Source organism: Anolis carolinensis, unplaced genomic scaffold (genome assembly GCF_035594765.1).
Source record: "Anolis carolinensis isolate JA03-04 unplaced genomic scaffold, rAnoCar3.1.pri scaffold_14, whole genome shotgun sequence".
NCBI lineage: Eukaryota > Metazoa > Chordata > Lepidosauria > Squamata > Dactyloidae > Anolis > Anolis carolinensis.
The window spans coordinates 4,990,996-5,011,217 of NW_026943825.1; the positions used below are offsets into that span (position 1 = coordinate 4,990,996).

The following is a 20,222-nucleotide window of genomic DNA, read 5'->3' on the forward strand; positions in this document are numbered from 1 at the left end:
TTGTTCTTGTTTTGGTTCTGTCTGGCTCTGTCCGGGATTTTCAGTTTCTTCTCCTCTCCTTTCTGTTTGTTTCGGCATCCGACCCTCAACTCCCTTCCCCTCTCTATCTGCTGGGGGACCCGGATGTCTGTCACAAGTTAAAAAAAGCTTTTAAATTGTGGCATAGAGGGGAAAACCCTCCTTTTTTCCGTGCGTTTATATGACTCGTCTTTTTTCTTTCTTTCTTTTTTCCTTTCCTTCCCCTTCAAGGTCCGGCTCACCTGACGCTAAACAGCCAAGGTATGGTTTTATGTTTCTTTCAACAAATGAGTTTCAAAGTTCTTCTCCTCCTCCTCCGAAACCTGCTTCCATCTCTCTTTCTCTTTTTCTCTCTTTTCATCATCACTCTCAGTCTCTCGTTCTCTCTCCTGCCATCCGCCTCGACCATCTCATCTCATGTTGGTTTCTGACATTGCCTCTGTCTCTTGCTGAATTTTATATATTTATATATATATATATATCTTTTGGTTGTTTGGAATGTGAACATGTATCCGAAAGAAAAAGCATGTTGCGGAGAGAACTCGAGAGCACCAGAGAAAGATGGTTTTATCTCGTGTCGCTTCAGAGCTTTGATGAACTGTGTGACTTATGCTTATGATCTGATTATTAACAGCCTTGTGCGTTTGGCTCATTGGTTGCTTTGGATGCGGTTCTAGGGGATTCACATACTGTACCAGCTGGTGTGAGCTAAATTTGTCTACACAAGATACAATGGAGTTCTTGGACCAAGATATGGTGAACCAGGATGCAAGCGAGTGAAGGAGTTTGCCCCCAACTAGATCAGGGCAGGAGAAGCATGATGCCACTCTTCTATGATGGATGGTGGCTCCCATATCAGAAACGTGGTTACAGAATCCTAGATTTGGAAGAGACCCCCAGGACCATCCTGTCCAACCCTCTGCTATGCAGGAAGACACAGCCCAAGCCCTTCCAACTGATAGAATCATAGAGTTGGAAGAGACCTCGTGGGCCATCCAGTCCAGTGATTCCCAAAGTGGGCGCTACTGCCCCCTAGTGGGTGCTGCAGAGATCCAGGGGGGCGGTGATGGCGCCTATTAGGATACGGGGGCGGGGCCAGGGGAAGGGCGGGGCCTCTTCCCAAGTGCCGGAGACAGGGCTGAGCACCTGAGGCACCTGTTAGGACACAGGGGGTGGAGCTAGAGGAGTGGGCGTGGCTTCTTCCCAACAGCCCGAGACAGGGCTGAGCATCTATACCTCTCCTGAGGCGCTTGTTGGGACACAGAGGGTGGAGCTAGGGAAGGGGGCGGGGCCTCCTTCCAAGAGCCTGAGACAGGGCTGAGCCTCTATACCTCTCCTGAGAGGCCTTTTAGGACTAAAGGGCGGGGCTAGGGGTGGGGGCGTGGCCTCTTTCCAAGAGCATGAGACAGGGCTGAGCCTCTATACCTCTCCTGAGGCTCTTGTTAGAACACAGGGGTGGGGTATAGAGGTTCAGCCCCATCAGGCACTTGGGAAGAGGCCCCGCCCCCTCCTCTAGCCCTGCCCCCTGTGTCCTGGCAGGCACCGCAAGACAGGGATAGAAGCTCAGCCCTGCCTCAGAACTCGTAACTCCGCCCATTCCAGTCCTGGCCGCCCATTTGTGGCCCCGCCCACCTCCCCCTCCCAGCACTGAATCTGGGTCTAGGGGAGAGGCTCAGTCCCGCCCTCTTGAGCAGGAGCCACGCCCACCCCTCTAAGCCACTCCCCTCTTTCCAGGGTGTGCTGAGTCATATTTTTTCTGGAAAGGGGGCGGCAGGCCAAATAACTTTGGGAACCACTGATCCAATCCAACCACCTTTCAAGAAGCAGGAAAATGGTATTCATGAGGAAACCATGAAAACGAACAAAATCTGGCTAAAATCAGGACAGAATTAGGACAGGAAATAAGGAACAACATTTAAAAAACACAGGAATTCCAGACAAGAAAGAATCAAGGCCAGCTAACACCTCCCAACAAAGGATTCCCCCAGCTTTTGTCCATTTTCATGGTTTTCTCCTTTCAGTTGAAATTCTCCACATGCTTGCGTATTTCAAAGGCTTCTCTGTGTAGTGTGACATGGTGGTTGTGAGAGTGGCCCAGCATTTCTGCGTTCTCAGATAATATGCTGTATACAGGTTGGTTCATCAGGTGCTCTGCTATGGCTGAGTTATCTGGCTGAATTAGTCTGCCGAGCCTTTCAGTGCTAATCAAGCTGGCCAATTACATTCACACGTGCCTCAAACAGACAAGAGTCCTTTTCTCCCACCCTGGACCTCCCACAATCAGGGCCAGCTAACTTCTCCCAACAAAAAGATCCCTCCAGGCAGGAAGCAGGCAGGCTTTGAAGCTGAAGGGCCATTCAATGTGGCCTGCTGCAACATTCACACTTGCCTCAAACAGACAAGAGTCCTTTTCTCCCACCCTGGACCTCCCACAATCAGGGCCAGCTAACTTCTCCCAACAAAAGATCCCTCCAGGCAGGAAGCAGCCAGGCTTTGAAGCTGAAGGGCCATTCAATGTGGCCTGCTGCAACATTCACACTTGCCTCCAACAGAAAAGAGTCTCTTTCTCCCACCTTGGACCTCCCACAATCAGGGCCAGCTGACACCTCCCAACAAAGAATCCCTCCAGGCAGGAAGCAGCCAGGCTTTGAAGCTGAAGGGCCATTCAATGTGGCCAGTTGCAACATTCACACTTGCCTCCAACAGACAAGAGTCCTTTTCTCGCGCCCTGGACCTCCCACAATCAGGGCCTGTTGCAACATTCACACTTGCCTCCAACAGATAAAAGTTCTTTCTCACACCCTGGACCTTCCAGTGATATATAAACCCCACTTGCCTAGTTTCCAACAGACCCTACAACCTCTGAGGATGCCTGCCATAGATGCGGGTGAAATGTCAGGAGAGAAAAATGCTTCTGGAACTTGGCCATGCAGCCTGGGAAACTCACAGCAACCCAATATTTTTGTAAGCTGCCCTGAGTCCCCTCGGGCGAGAAGTGCAGGCTATAACGGTTGTAAATAAATAAATAAATAAATATTCAAATTATTTTAACTGGAAATAGCTCAGGATGTTGCCTCATTGTCCATGTCAGAGGAGACACAAGTGCATCCCTGGCTAGCTTCTGGATATGAAGTTAGCAAAGCAGGAAAATGTTCCTTTTCTGGGCTACAGCTCCCCAAATCCCCAGGAAACTGTAGACCAAAAGGTAACCTCTGGCAACGTGCCATATTGTCCCCTGCCTCAAGCTGGCCCTGGATGCAGCTCAAATTCAGAACTGTCCATCAGGATTGGGCGATTGAGCAGTCAACCAGCCATAGCAGCTGGCTGGCATGACAACTCCCTTATCATGCACAGAGATGCTTACGAGGCCCCATCAGTCGAAGGACGTGACATGCCTTCCCGAGGAGACTGTGCATCGTGGTGGGATATTTAGTGCTCTGTCCAGGAGGTGCCAGGTTTCTGTAGGATTAGACTGTAAATTGCCATGGCCCTTGGTCTTCCATAAAGTCCTACAATGCCAGCTTCTGCCATTCATCTCTTGCCATCACTCAGTTCATTATCTTTACAGATGGCAAGGTTTAGAGCTTGGGCATATGGTGTATCACACCCAGCCATGTTTCTAACATCAGGATGAAGTGGCCATCGTGTTCCAGAAATGTTCACAATAATGCTTAGGAAAATCCTCCTCCACCTCCAATTATTTCCAAATTGTCCAGCCAATATTTGTAATTGGTATCCGGAGTCGTAGGAGAGTGTTTCAAGGAACAGATGGCTCGAGCTTGGGAAATCATGATTTTGGACCACTGATCTATCATGGCCAATGGGACTGTTGATAGACAATGTCAAGTTCTAGGTTGCCCTCCAGGCCTGATGCCACCTAGGACCACAGCAACACACAAGAATCCAGAGTATAAGTAAAGAGTTGACTGTAAAAATACATAAAATATGTGAAAAAGCAGGAAATAAGAAAGAAGAGGAATACAGCAGAGTCTCACTTATCCAAGATAAACAGGCCGGCAGAACATTGGATAAGCAAAAATCTTGGATAATAAGGAGGGATTAAGAAAAAAGCCTATCTATATATATAAAAGAGTGATGGCATCACTGCGACCCACAAAACAACAAAACTACAGGCCCCCCAACCTCGAAATTTGACAGCACAACCCCTCATCCACTCCTCTAGGTTGATACAACAAAAAGCAAAGAAAAATAAAGTCCTAATTAGAGGGAGAGAAATAATTGTTTTTATCCAATTGCTGCCACTTAGAAGGCTCTAAGCTCTGCCCACTTGGTCTCCTAGCAACCCACTCAGCCCAGTGTTAATAAAAGAATAAAAAATAAAATAAATACAAATAATACAATAAAAACACTAAAAAAATTAATGCAATAAAATACTATAATAACAAAATAACTAAAAATAATACTACAAAATAATAAAATATAATAAATAAAAAAGATAAGTTACAATAAAATTAATTTTAAAAAGTACAAATAACGTCAAATAAAAATTCCACAACAACTTTTAACCAATACCACCACCACTTTGCCACAGCAACGCATAGCCGGGCACAGCTAGTACAATATAAAATTAGAACACTGGATAAGCGAAAATCTTGGATAGTAAGGAGGGATTAAGAAAAAAGCCTATTAAACATAAAATTAGAACATTGGATAAGCGAAAATCTTGGATAGTAAGGAGGGATTAAGAAAAAAATCCTATTAAACATAAAATTAGAACATTGGATAAGCGAAAATCTTGGATAATAAGGAGAGATTAAGAAAAAAGCCTATTAAAATTAGAACATTGGATAAGCGAAAATCTTGGATAATAAGGAGGGATTAAGAAAAAAGCCTATTAAACATAAGATTAGAACATTGGATAAGCGAAAATCTTGGATAATAAGGAGGGATTAAGAAAAAAGCCTATTAAACATCAAATTGCATTATGATTTTACAAATTAAGCACCAAGACATCATGTTTTACAAGAAATGGACAGAAAAAACAGTTCAATACACAGTAATGTTATGTAGTAATTACTGTATTTACAAATTTAGCACCAAAACATTGCAACATTGACTACAAAAGCAATGACTACTAAAAGGCAGACTGCCTTGGATAACACAGAACCTTGGATAAGTGAGACTCTACTGTAATACAAAACAGGTTCAGCAATAGGTGATAATCTTACAGGATTCCAAATGTCTCATGAAAATCCAAAGGTCACACAGTCCAGGAATAGTCAAAAATCACAAGTAGAGCATAAATTCATAAGCAAAAGATATCCTTAGGAAAAAAACTTAGCAAGAATCACAAAGCAAGAATATAAACAACCTTCCAAGATATTTGAATCCCATGAGCAGGACACAAGAACTCAGGCCTAGGTTCTCCCTCGAACACCAATGTTGCCTGAACTAATTTAAAGGTAAACAACTGGCCGTTAATAAGCAGTCATTAAGTCATGGTGTTTCCCATGAACTTTATCTATTTCCCACGTAAACATGCTGACCTTAGGAATTGATTCTCTGTCCTGATTTGCAAACAGAGATCCTGGTTTATCTCCATACCACCAGGTACTTTCCCTTGAGTTTTCTGTTTCACTTCATTCTTCTTCTCTCCTCCCCTTATCTAATGATGTTGTTTCTGGCTCCTGTGACTGACCTTGGAGCTCAGCACGGTCTGAGTCAATTTCATTCCCTTGGTCTGTATCACTTTGAACCCCAGGAAATCCCACGATCCCTTCTGAGTCTTCAGTGAACCCATCATCCCCTGGCTGCTGAACTACAACAGTCTATTCCAGGGGTCCCCAAACTAAGGCCCGTGGGCCGGATGTGGCCCTGCAAGGTCATTGACTTGGCCCCTGTCCTAAACTTTAGACTTAAGGTTGATCTAAGTCTACCTGGTCTTTGGAGGTCTCTTTGCTTACTTATGGCCTTATGAAATTGTCTAGATTGTCTTTGAAGATCTCTTTGCTTAGCTTCAACCTTATGAGATCGTCTAGATGGTCTTTGAAGGTCTCTTTGCTTAGCTACAGCCTTATGAGACCATCTAGATGGCTTTTGGAGGTCACTTTCCTTACCTATGGTCCTATGAGACTGTAGATGGCCTTTGAGGGTCCCTTTCCTTACCTATGGTTTTATGAGATTGTCTAGATGGCTTTTGGGGGCCCCTTTCCTTACCGATGGTCTTACAAAACCATCTAGATGGTCTTTGAGGTCCCTTTCCTTATCTATGGTCTTCTGATGCTCTTATGAGATCATCTAGATGGCCTTTGAGGGTCCCTTTCCTTACCTATGGTCTATTGAGACCATCTAGATGGCTTTTGGAGGTCACTTTCCTTACCTATGGTCCTATGAGACCATCTAGATAGTCTTTGAGGATCCCTTTCCTTATCTATAGTCTTATGAGACCATCTAGATGGCTTTTGGAGGTCACTTTCCTTACCTATGGTCCTATGAGACCATCTAGATAGTCTTTGAGGATCCCTTTCCTTATCTATAGTCTTATGAGACCATCTAGATGGCTTTTGGAGGTCACTTTCCTTACCTATGGTCCTATGAGACCATCTAGATAGTCTTTGAGGATCCCTTTCCTTATCTGTAGTCTTATGAGACCATCTAGATGGCTTTTGGTGGTCACTTTCCTCATCTATGGTCCTATGAGACCATCTAGATGGTCTTTGAGGAACCCTTTCCTTATCTATGGTCTTATAAAACCATCTAGATGGCTTTTGGAGGTCACTTTCCTTACCTATGGTCTTATGAAACCATCTAGATGGTCTTTGAGGGTCCCTTTCCTTATCTATGGACTTCTGATGGCCTTATGAGATCATCTAGATGGTCTTTGGAGGTCTCTTTGCTTACCTATGGTCTTATGAGATTGTCTAGATCAGGAGTCCCCAAACTAAGGTCCCCCAAGGTCATTGACCTGGCCTCTGTCCTAAACTTTAGACTTAGGGTTGACCCTAAGTCTGAAATGACTTGAAGGCACACAACAACAATCCTAATTTTGGACTATTTCATCATAGTCCGGCCCCCTAAAAAGTTTGAGGACCCCTGGTCTGTGCAGTTGCTTCATGGGATTCTCCATCTTTAAATTAGACTTGAACCAAATAGCACTTCAAATAGAGGAGGAGAACTTGAAGGCAGGCTGTGCAATGCAGGATGGCCAAATTATCAGCATTCATCAGAGATGGATAAAGTTACTATTTTGGGCTATATCTCTGAGAATCTCCCCGCTAGGCTGTGTTGCTTAGAAGATACCGAGAATTGCAGTATGCAAAAAATAATGTTTCCAAGCCTTGGCATTAGTTAGCAGGTCATTAGATTGGCATGAAAATGTTTCAGAGACAGTTGCTTTTTTTGCCCAAAGTTCAAGACAGAGGACTTTCTTTGTGGACTGGATCCAGCAGTTCCTTGTCTCGGTGAAAATCTATTGCTTACGTTCCTATTTCAATCAACCCATTCTTCAGAAGCAGGAGAACTGAAATCTGACACAATATTTTAGAACAATTTTTCTTCCACCCTCCCCTATCCCAAATTTCGGGTGTAGGCAGAGCCCTAATTTTGAGTTGGAGCAGAAAGCTGATACCCTTGAGAGAGATGAACCAGTTGTCTCACGTGAGATAAGGCAACCGCCTGCCTTTGCATTCAAATCAAAGCTGTAGTGATCTGAGCACTGGACTCTGGAATCCAGGGTTTGGATCCCCACTGCTGAATTATTCCCCTGCTATATTCCTGCAAACCTTGAAGTTTTCCCCCAGGGACCCACAGATGACTCAGCCTGTCTGCTCAAGTCATCCAAGGACACCCTTCTGTCTGTTCCAGACCCTCCAGGGCAGGGTTGAGGGGACGAATGAGAAGGACATTTCCTCCTTTGTGTCACCCAGAAGGTATCAGTCCCCTAATAAAATGAAACAAAGCAGCAAGCGGTTATGCAAGAGAAGCAAAAGGCAACAGACTTTGCTTAAGTCTCAGATCCCAGATTTAATAATAATAATAATAATAATAATAATAATAATAATAATAATAATAATAAAGTGAGGGCATAAATATGCCTAATGGCCAAACAATAAAGTGTCACCAGCTAGAGGCCTATAAATATCTGGGCATATTACAGCCGGACAACATCAAGCGTAAACATGTGAAGACTATGGTCAGTAAAGAATACACACAAAGGGTCAGAAAAATTCTCAAAAGCCAGCTCAATGGAGGCAACACCATCAAGGCCATGAACACCTGGGCCATACCTGTCATAAGATATACTGCTGGCATTATAAACTGGACACAGGCGGAACTGGACATTTTGGACAGAAAAACAAGAAAACTCATGACCATTCATCATTCACTGCACCCTCGCAGTGATGTTGACCGGCTATATCTGCCTAGAAGATCAGGGGGCAGAGGACTCTTGCAAGTAAAACAAGCAGTCAAAGAAGAAGAACATGCCCTGGCAGAATATGTAAAGCAAAGGGAAGAACCTGCTTTGATTGAAGTCAAAAATCAGAAACTCCTCAAAGCACAGCAGACAAAAAATCAGTACAAGAAAACCGCACTACAAACTAGAGCTGACAGCTGGCACAACAAAACATTGCATGGAAAGTTCCTTGACAAAATTGAAGGAAAAGCTGATAAGGAGAAGACCTGGCTCTGGCTCACGAATGGGACCCTGAAGAAGGAGACAGAAGGCCTGATCCTTGCAGCCCAGGAGCAAGACATCAGGACAAAGGCAATTCAGGCCAAGATTGAAAAATCAGCTGATGACCCAAAATGCAGACTGTGCAAGGAAACTGACGAAACCATTGATCATCTCCTCAGCTGCTGTAAGAAAATTGCACAGACAGACTACAAACAGAGGCACAACTATGTGGCCCAAATGATCCATTGGAACTTATGCCTCAAGTCCCACCTCCCAGCAGCAAAGAACTGGTGGGATCACAAACCTGCAAAAGTCTTGGAAAATGATACTGTGGGACTTCCGAATCCAGACTGACAAAGTTCTGGAACACAACACACCAGACATCACAGTTGTGGAAAAGAAAAATGTTTGGATCATTGATGTCGCCATCCCAGGTGACAGTCGCATTGACAAAAAACAACAGGAAAAACTCAGTCGCTCTCAGGACCTCAAGATTGAACTTCAAAGACTCTGGCAGAAACCAGTGCAGGTGGTCCTGGTGGTGATGGGCACACTGGGTGCCGTGCCAAAAGATCTCAGCCGGCATTTGGAAACAATAGACATTGACAAAATTACGATCTACCAACTGCAAAAGGCCACCCTGCTGGGATCTGCACTCATCATCCGAAAATACATCACACAGTCCTAGACACTTGGGAAGTGTTCAACTTGTGATTTTGTGATACGAAATCCAGCATATCTATCTTGTTTGCTGTGTCATAAAATAATAATAATAATAATAATAATAATAATAATAATAATAATAATCTTTATTCTTATACCCTGCCTCCATCTCCCCGAAGGGACTCGGGGCGGCTTACATGGGGCAAAAGCCCGAGCAAATACAATAAGGAACATAAAACACATCAAACAGCAAAAACCACGCGCAAATGAGAATAAACATGTTAAAAAACCAGCAAAAACATTAGTAAAGACATATTAAAATACAGCAATAAAATCATAAAAAACGAACTGGGCGAAAGTGCACTAAGTGTGTTTTGTAAACATGAGGCAGTTATTAAAATGTTTCAAAATAAAGAGCGAAACGTCAGGAGAGAATGCTTCTGGAACATACAGCCTGGAAAACTCATAGTAACCCAACAATAACATACCTCTCTCTATCCAGGTGTATTTTTTAATCAATGGGGTAAGATTTTGGATTACCCATTTTTAAAGCCTAGGTATCCATACATGTACGTAGATCGCAAACAAGATGTAGTTAAAGCAATGTAACTAATTAATAATTTCCAATTGTAAACCAAACACAACAAAACGATAGTACAGCAAAAGTAATCAGAAGTGGACACAAGCCAGACACAGAAATGGGAAGCAGAGGATGTTTGCACAGGCATCCTTGATAGATAAGCATGTCATCCATCCCCAACCTGTTGTTGAACCTGGCTGCTATTGCTCTGTGGATAATTGCAGCTTACAGGTAGAAGGTGGGCAGAGTCAGAGCACCTGAAACCCAGAATTACTTGCCTGCAGCAGCCTCACGCTCGAGGAAGATTTCAGGGCCCGGGCAGCTTGTGTACTGTGCAAATATGTAGCTAGAACCTGGCTTGCTCATCAGGGATAACCTCACAGCAGTCCTTCCCCTTTTCAAGCTGGTTGTTCTGACAGGGTTTGATTATCACAGTAAAATAATAAATCTAATCATACCAATAATAATAGAGAAAAATTATAAATATACCATATATACTCGAGTGTAAGCTGACCCAAATATAAGCCAACCAAGACCTGCACCCGGGTATAAGCTGTTTTAATCAGAATTGGATTCTTCCCCAATGCTGTCAGTAAGTAAGTAAGTAAAAGTTTATTTGTATGCCGCCCTCTCTCCCAAAAGGGACTCAGGGCAGTTTCCAATATAAAATCAGCATAAAACATTGTACAATAAAACACTGAAAACACTATAAAACGCTATAAGAATTTTTTAAAAAACATAACAATTGACTAAAACAATCACATAAACAGAAGCAATATAATCACTCAAATAACATGTGGCTGGCATGACCGCAAGGAGCGTCAGCCTATATACCATATATACTTGAGTATAAGCTGACCCGAATATAAGCCTGCACCCAAGTATAAGCCGTTTTAATCAGAGTTGGATTCTTCCCCAATGCTGTCGGCATATATACCGTATATACTCAAGTATAAGCCGAGGCACCTAATTTGACCACAAAAAAACTGGGAAAACATTGACTCCAGTATAAGCCAAGGGTGGTAAATTTCAGAAATAAAAATAGATTCCAATTACCGTATATACTCGAGTATAAGCCGACCCGAATATAAGCCGAGGCACCTAATTTGACCACAAAAAAAGGGGAAAATATTGACTTCAGTATAAGCCGAGGGTGGGAAATTTCAGAAATAAAAATAGATTCCAATAACTGTATATACTCAAGTATAAGCTGATCCGAATATAAGCCCGCACCCGAGTATAAGCCGTTTTAATCAGAGTTGGATTCTTCCCCAATGCTGTCGGCATATATACCATATATACTCGAGTATAAGCTGACCTGAATATAAGCCGAGGCACCTAATTTTCCTACAAAAAAACTGGGAAAACATTGACTCCAGTATAAGCCGAGAGTGGTAAATTTCAGAAATAAAAATACAGTAGAGTCTCACTTAGTCAAGCTAAACAGGCCGGCAGAACCTTGGATAAGCGGATATCTTGGATAATAAGGAGGGATTAAGGAAAAGCCTATTAAACATCAAATTAGGTTATGATTTTACAAATTAAGCACCAAAACATCATGTAATAAAACAAATTTGACAGAAAAAGTAGTTCAATACGCAGTAATGCTATGTAGTAGTTACGGTATTTACGAATTTAGCACCAAAATATCACGATATATTAAAACATTGACTACAAAAATGCCTTGGATAATCCAGTTTTGGTGCTTAATTTGTAAAATCATAACCTAATTTGATGTTTAATAGGCTTTTCCATAATTCCCCCTTATTATCCAAGATATTTGCTTATCCAAGGTTCTGCCGGCCCATTTAGCTTGGATAAGTGAGACTCTACTGTGTTAATAATATTAATAAAAATATAGTAAAATAAATGTAATAGCAGCAACAATAATAGAGAAAAATAATAAATGTACCATATATTCTTGAGTATAAGCTGAACCAAATATAAGCCAACCAGGACCCTCACCTGAGTATAAGCCGAGGGGGGCTTTTTCAGTCTTTAAAAAAGGGCTGAAAAACTAGGCTTATACTCGAGTATATACAGTATTTGCATGTGCATACACAAAGACAGGGAGAGAAAAATTGTGGACACTGAGATCAGAGGAAAACGAAACGCCAAAAAGTACCGGCAGTGACAATTACGGAAAAGCTTAAACATATGTAAAATACTCACCGCGACATGCGTCGATGCTTTACGTCCATTTCGGCTTTAAGGTAATTGTCACAGCCTGTACTTTTTGAACGTCGCTCGTTTCATTCACTCCTCGCCATCTTCCCGAGGGCAGCCACTTAGGCATCACCAAAATGAGGCACGAAAGAGCACACAGATTTGCATTAAATCTGCCAATGGTAATTTTTTTTATATATAGATGCAAATTTGGATGTAAGAGTTACTATAATCCAAATAGGAATACAAGCTTTCTCGGCACAGTTGACTGCCTGGGACATGCATGGGTGAACTTCGGCCCTCCAGATGTTTTGGACTCCAACTCCCACCATTCCTAACAGCATTATCTGTTTCAACTTGCCAACATTTAACTGAATTGTCCAATTCTTTCTGAAAAAGACACTGTGATATCCAGTATGCCCAAAACATCGGTTATTTTGCTGAACCAGATGTACTTTTAAATCTATAGAAATGTTGGGTACTGAGGCTGCGGCAATTTTCCACTGGTTGCTTCATACAGGACAATCTAACTCTTTAGTTCATTGAGTTCTAACTTCACCGAACAATACATATTCATAAACTATACTTTCTAATAATGGGGACAGTGGTCCTGCAAAGGTTGTGTCTAAAGCCTTGAGACCTTCTTGGGTTTATTTTATTTTTTGCGGTTAGGAAGTGAGGACAATGTTGCTGTTTAGGAGCATTTTTCCTCTAGGAATTTGGACCAAAAATTGATTTTTCCAATCTGGCAATGCCAGGCATACAGGGTCTCAAGATTCAGCAATGGGACTTACTTTCATTGTTTCCCATCATACAAGGGTTGAATGAAAAGTAATGCCTCCACCTTCGTAACTCCTCAACACATGGCAGTCCTGGTATGCGTCCAAATGACATATATTATTACAGTTCCCCGTACAAAGCTCGATTTGGCCGTACCCGGCAAAATGAAAAGGAGCAACAGCTCTAACACAAAAGTTATTCAAGTCTGGTATTGGTTCCAATGTATATAGGCTTCAGGGATACATAGTCAATGAAAATATCTTCCAAACAATTTAAACAGATGGTTGGTCGTGTTGCTGTATACTGGAATGAAGAAAATAATGATGGAGCACCGCTCTCAAAAAAGTCTTCAAAAATAAAGTCTAAATAAAGTCCCAAGTCTACAGGGGTCCCGGGTATTTTTGTACCCTGTTTCAGGGAGAAAATCCCCTTCTTCAGGAGTTGTTATACTCAGCAACAATGAATTTCTATATAGTGCCTAATTGCTTTCACTGAGTGACCCTGCTTGTGGTGATTTCAACTGCGAGTGTTTGTACGGGGAACTGTAATAATATATGTCATTTGGACACATTTTCTTTGTACATAGACTATCGTATGTTTGTATAGATACTTTACAAGTATTCTGGGATTTTGTATAGTAGTCCTGGTATGCGGCATCTAACTTGTGTGACCGACAAAGAGTTGGACGTCCTGTGACAGCAACCACCGAGTTTCACAAGCAAAAGGTTGGCAGATTGATTCAGGATGATCGCCGTATCACTCAGAGAGAAATTTCAAGCATCATTGGCATTTCACAAGAACATGTGGGTCACATTATTGCTTTGCTTGGCTATCAAAAGATCCAACTCTTTGTTTGTCACATGAGTCAGGTGTTCCCACCTCAACATCTTTAAACTTACTTGCCCAACGACGCACAGGACTCACATCAACACAATCACCATAATCAGCTTTCATTCTCTGATGAATCTCCTTTGGGGTGGCACCTTCTGCAGTCAAGAATTCAGTGACTGCACGTTGCTTAAGTCACATTGACCGACCGTCTGCACAGGGTTTCAGACTTTGCACTTTAACAACACAACCGTTCAATGCTAAGGCTTCCCTGTCTGCGCAGGGTTCCATACTTCGCACTTTAACAACACAACCGTTCAATGCTAAGGCTTCCCGCCAAATGGAACTGTAGAGGAGAGTCTACTAAATAAGCCAGGACCAGCCGCAGACCAGTACTGCCATCTGTTGAGGAGTTATGAAGGTGGAGGCATTACTTTTCATTCAACCCTCATCTTTAATGTGTATCCCATCCATATGGACAATATGATGGGGGGGACAGATGCAGAAGAGGGTCTTCTCAGCCATGGCATCCCACTTGTAGAATTCCTTACTTTTGCAGACCCTCCCGGCACCAGTGTTGCTACCTTATTTTTTTTGGTTTCTAGTCAACATGTGGTTTTTTTTTATTATATGTCTTCACTAAGCCTAATTTCCTTTGAACCTTGTCCATGGTTGTTTTAAAACCCTTTTAAATCTCTTTCAATTACAGTAGAGTCTCACTTATCCAAGCTTCACTTATCCAAGGTTCTATATTATCCAACACGGTCTGCCTTTTAGTAGTCATTGTTTTTGTAGTCAATGTTGCAATGTTTTGGTGCTAAATTCGTAGATATAGTAATTACTACATAACATTACTGTGTATTGACTGCTTTTTCTGTCTATTTCTTGTCAAACATGATGTTTTGGTGCTTAATTTGTAAAATTATAATGTAATTTTATGTTTAATAGGCTTTTTTTCTTAGTCTCTCCTTGTTATCCAAGATTTTTGCTTATCCAATGTTTAATAGGCTTTTTTCTTGATCCCTCCTTATTATCCAAGATTTTTGCTTATCCAATGTTTAATAGGCTTTTTTCTTGACCCCTCCTTATTATCCAAGATTTTTGCTTATCCAAAGTTTAATAGGCTTTTTTCTTGATCCCTCCTTATTATCCAAGATTTTTACTTATCCAATGTTTAATAAGCTTTTTTCTTGATACCTCATTACCCAAGATTTTCGCTTTTCCAATGTTTAATGGGCTTTTTTCTTGATCCCTCCTTATTATCCAAGATTTTTGCTTATCCAATGTTTAATAGGCTTTTTTTTTATCCCTCCTTATTATCCAAGATTTTTTGCTTATCCAATGTTTAATAGGCTTTTTTCTTGATCCCTCCTTATTATCCAAGATTTTCGCTTATCCAATGTTCTGCCGGCCCGTTTATGTTGGATAAGTGAGACTCTACTGTACTTGGAATTTTTGATACGTTATGTCTAGATTTTAGTTCTGCCTTGTTGAAATCGTTTATGCCGTCTATAAACCTGTTTACAGGTTTGAAATCTCATGATAATAACTAGTAAATATTGCGGTTTGATTCGAATAGCTTCCAAAATTTACTGGAAGTTTGTTTCCAACATTGATTTTTGGGGAATGCTTTGTGGGCAGGTTGCGGGTTTAGGGCAGGGTCAAGGGAGTGTTTACAACGGAAGCATTGTTCCCAAGCGGCCTTTTTGTACATGTTGTGCAATTGTTGTTGTTGTTATGGATGGAAGAAGGCAAACAAATTCTGCCAAGTCAACCTGGTGATATGTTTGCCTTGCTTTGGGTGTTCTTACTTATTAATAACGTTTGCCATCTTGACCACACTCTGATGCCGCTTGTCTCTCAATTTTCATCTGTGAAATATTGGAGGGTATACTCTATGTGTGTGCATAGGGAGTGATATGATATATCTGGGGATAATGGTGGTTCTTCTGGAGTTATTCCCTAATGCTTTATTTCTCCTTCTACAGGAGGGTCCCTACTCTACTCGGAAGGTGGGACAGGGAGAGGAACCAGCGAGGTGCACCAGACGTCGAAAGGTCAGTGTAAACCCCACCACCACGACATTGGGGACATTCAAGATGCAAGGCCAATGTCTCCCATTGCTGGATTTATTTATTTATCATGTCAGAAGCAAATTGGGTGAACTTATAATGTATTTAAAAACACAAACAAAGTTAAAAACTTGGCATTATATTACAAGGGCTATCCAGAAAGTAGATTACGTTTTGGAATTAAAAATGAACAAAGTATAGGAGAAAACATTCACCATATGCAGTTGAAAGCCACACCTAAATACCACTTCTCAACATAGTTGCCATTCAAATCTAGGCACTTATGATAGCGATGAATTGGGCCGGGCTCTGGCGCAGGCTGGTGAGCAGCCTGCTGCAATAAATCACTGACCATGAGGTCATGAGTTCAAGGCCAGCCCGTGAAGGGGTGAGCACCCGTCAATTAAAAAAAAAAGCCCCTGCTTGTTGCTGACCTAGCAACCCGAAAGATAGTTGCATCTATCAAGTAGGAAATAAGGTACCACTTATAAAGTTTATAAAGGAGCCCTGATGGCAAAGTGTGTTAAAGCACTGAGCTGCTGAACTTGCAGACCGAAAGGTCCCAGGTTCAAATCCCGGGAGCGGAGTGAGCGCCCGCTATTAGCTCCAGCTTCTGCCAACCTTGCAGTTCAAAAACATGCCAATGTGAGTAGATCAATAGGTACGGCTCCGGCGGGAAGGTAATGGTGCTCCATGCAGTCATGCCAGTGGCCACATGACCTTGGAGGTGTCTGCGAACAACGCTGGCTCTTCGGCTTAGAAATGGAGATGAGCACTAACCCCCAGAGTTGGTCACGACTGGACTTAATGTCAGGGGAAATCTTTACCTTATAAAGTGGGGAGGCAAATTTAACTAATTTACAATGTTGGAATGAGGAAGTGCCGTCACAGTGAATGATGAAGCAGCTGCTCCCCCCTGTGGCCAGAATTGAACATCCCCTCAGGAGAAGGTTAAATTGCCTCTGCGTCTGTCTCTGTCTCGGTTCTATGTGCATATGGGCATTGAATGTTTGCTCTATATGTATATAATGTGATCCGCCCTGAGTCCCCTTTGGGGTGAGAAGGGTGGAATATAAATGCTGTAAATAAATAAATAAATGGGCTTGGCAACTCCTTCCCCACCAAACTCTGCCGTTTGTGTCTTCAACCAGCCGGTCACCCCTTTCAGCAGCTGCGCATCATCACCAAAACGCTGCATTGAGGACGCAAGCGGCAGAGTTTGGTGGGGAAGGAGTTGCTAAGCTCATTCATCGCTATGATAAGTGCCTAGATTTGAATGGCGACTATGTTGAGTGTGGGTGTGGCTTTCAACTGCAGATGGTAAATGTTTTCTCCTATACCTTGTTTATTTTTGATTCCAAAACGTAATCTACTTTCTGGATAACCCTCGTAGATTTCCTTTGACCACTTGGAGTGCCTCTGATGTCGCTGTGAGAAGGTCCTCCATTGTGTATGTGGCAGGGCTCAGACTGCATTGTAGTAGATGGTCTGTGGTTTGCTCTTCTCCACACTTGCATGTCATGGACTCCCACTTTGTAGCCCCATTTCTGAAGATTGGCTGTGCATCTCGTGATGCCAGAGCGCAGCCTGTTCAGTGCCTTCCAAGTCACCCAATCTTCTTTGTGCCCAAGAGAGCGTCTCCCATCTGGTAACAGCCACTGATTAAGGTTCTGGGTTTTTGCCTGCCACGTTTGGACTCTTGCTTGCTGTGGTGTTCCTGCGGGTATCTCTGTAGATCTTAGGAAGCTGTTTCTTGATTTAAGGCGTTGGCTTGCTCGCTGATATCTGAACAGAGGATGGACCAGAGATGTCAATACCTTGGTACTTTCATTGCTGGCTGCTATTTCCTAACGGATATCGGGTGGTGCAATACGGGCTAAAAAGTATAATTTTTCCAGCGGTGTAGGATGTAGACATCTTGTGAAAAAATATGTCATGTCTCATTTAGAGCCACATACACTGTTTTAATGTGGCGAGATGTATTCCACACTGGGCATGTGTATTCAGCAGCAGAGTAGCAAAGCTGTGTCGGGTTGTGATCCCCAGGTTGTGCCAGACAGCTTTCGTACAATATTATTTCTAGCACCCACTTTTTGCTTGATATTCAAGCAGTGGTTCTTATAAGTCAGAGTGATTTCCAAGTATTTTGTTGTGCTGCAATGCTCCAGGAGGATTCTTTCCCAGGTCATGCTCAAGGCTTGAGATGCTTGTTGGTTCTTAAGGTGAAAAGTATGTGTCTGCAGTTTAGATCGATTAGGAATGAGCTGGTTTTCCCTGTAATAGGCAGTAATCTTTGGGGTTCAATTTACAGCCCAAAAAGCTCACAACAACATTTATAAGGGTTATTCTTATGTTCTTCCAAGAGAGAGGGGGAAACAAAGCCTTAACTCTCTGCTATCCTTTTGATAGGCAAAACAAAAGCCTAACAGCACAGCAGGAACTTCAGAGAGGCAAGAATCCAAAAGGACCTTTATGATTGACAGAGGAATGTTGAAACAGCAAGCTTTAGGCAGTAAGAGCACCTAAAGCTCCGGAGAGCTTCTGTTCAGCCATTTCAAGTTTGAGCAGTGATGGCATGATCGTCAGCATAGAAGGAAATCTCTGTCCCTTCTGGCAGTGGTTGATCATTTGTATAAATGTTAAACATGGATTGCTAGATTATCATTCATAAATCAACACTATGAGACCATTTCCTCCACTTAACTTCAGTGTTTGTGTGCATAGGTGATATTGTGTTTGTACGTTCGTGAAACAATGTCCTTTTTCACCGGCCCTTGGCTTTCAAGAAGCGCACACTTTCTCTCTTTCTCTCACATTCACAACCCAGCCGTGTGAAGCGTGAAAAATCCCAGCCTTAATATTTAATTACAACGCGAGCAATTAATACATTCTGTCCAGGGAGGGTGAGGGGAGACTCAAAGGGATCGTTAACATTAATGATGCATTCAGAACAAATAAGATGCCATTAATATACGGAGGCCCATGGATGTACTGAAGGGAAAAAAGAGTAAGAAAAGGGCAGCTTGTACTCTCAATTTTAAAATGTGTGTATGTATCCACAGGCTGGGCAAATACCTCAAGTAAGATTCCCAAGTCAGGCCAGAGTATGGCCCAACTTCATTCCCCAACTGGTCAAAAATGTCCATAAATCAGGTCAATCAAACTTGCAATGTGATCATCTCTCTTCTTGGGCTGAACATACCAATTGTCTTTATCATGGGATCAGACACGGGTCGAATGAAAAGTAATGCCTCCACCTTCGTTACTTGGGTTAGGATGGGAATATTTTAATAAATCAAATGCAGAAATAATCCTTTAATTACCACTATTCACTTTTCCACATCATCACCAGACAATTGGAAACATTTCTGCCAACAATGAATATGTTTTCTGAAGCCGTCACGGAAGAAGTCGACACTCTGTTTCTGCAACCGGCATCTCACAGGACCCATCATGCACAGATCTTCCGATAGCCAAGCAAAGCAATAATGTGACCCACACGTTCTTGTGAAATGCCGATTATGCTTGAAATTTCTCTCTAAATGATACGACGATTGTCCTGAATCAATCTGTCGACCTTTTGCTTGTGAAACTTGGTGGTTGCTGTCACAGGACGTCCAACTCTGTCACGGAAGGCAGATGTTCCCACCTCAACATCTTTAAACTTATTCGCCCAATGACTGCTTTTGATACAATAAATAAATAAACTGCAATTGCGGAGAGGTGTTTGAGAGATCTTCCCCCTTCCCAACTTGGATGCTTTTGGATGCAAAAACACCTTCAAATCTGTATAGATGAAGGGAAGCGAGTCTCTTCCAGACTGCAAAATATCCTGAGCCAACCCCCTAGGGCTTTAGGCTGGCGGGGAGATATCGTTTTGTTCTTTATCGGTATAGGTCTTAATTCTGTTTTCAATCTGTGTTGTATGTTTTAATTGGATTTGGTTTTGTTTGATTTGACCAAATCAACAAATCAAGTTTTTCTTTCCTTTCAGTTCTGGCTTGCCTTTGGGGGCTGAGGGACAAGCTGAAGCCTTTCTGATTAAGGAGGCTTTCAAGGCCCCTTGTTGAGGTCAGCGGGTTGCTAAACCAGTGCTAATGACGCTTTTATAGGCGGCTGAAGTGGGTTAGCCAGGCAACACTCAACCTCAACAAGAAGGGGAGGGCGGGAGGTGTAAAAGCCATTGTAAAACACCACAAAATATGCATGCACACACATGCGCCACTTGACTTCATTCCAACATTGCAGGCAAGACCATGCACCGCATCTACGAGGGTTGAATGAAAAGTAATGCCTCCACCTTCGTAATTCCTCAACAGATAACAGTCCTGGAATGTGGCAGGTACTGGCTTGTTCAGTAGACTCTCCTCTACAGTTCCATTTGGTCGGAAGCCTCAGCATTGACTGGTTGTGTTGTTAAAGTGCGAAGTATGGAACCTTGCGCAGATGGTCGGTCAATGTGACTTAAGCAACATGCAGT

The 20,222-nt window shown here is 42.5% G+C and overlaps 1 protein-coding gene across 25 annotated transcripts in view; it reads left to right on the forward strand.

The window, feature by feature from the left end:
- Positions 1 to 20,222, forward strand: part of nrxn2 (neurexin 2) — a 540,133-nt gene that overhangs the window by 127,220 nt on the left and 392,691 nt on the right. For 22 of the 25 annotated variants that reach the window (XM_062965405.1, XM_062965382.1, XM_062965398.1 and 19 more), the window contains 2 exons: positions 250 to 279; positions 15,659 to 15,727. In XM_062965405.1, the coding sequence (XP_062821475.1) occupies positions 250 to 279; positions 15,659 to 15,727 (99 nt within the window). The remainder of the gene's footprint in view (positions 1 to 249; positions 280 to 15,658; positions 15,728 to 20,222) is intronic. The other 3 variants (XM_062965389.1, XM_062965391.1, XM_062965393.1) reach the window with 1 other exon arrangement.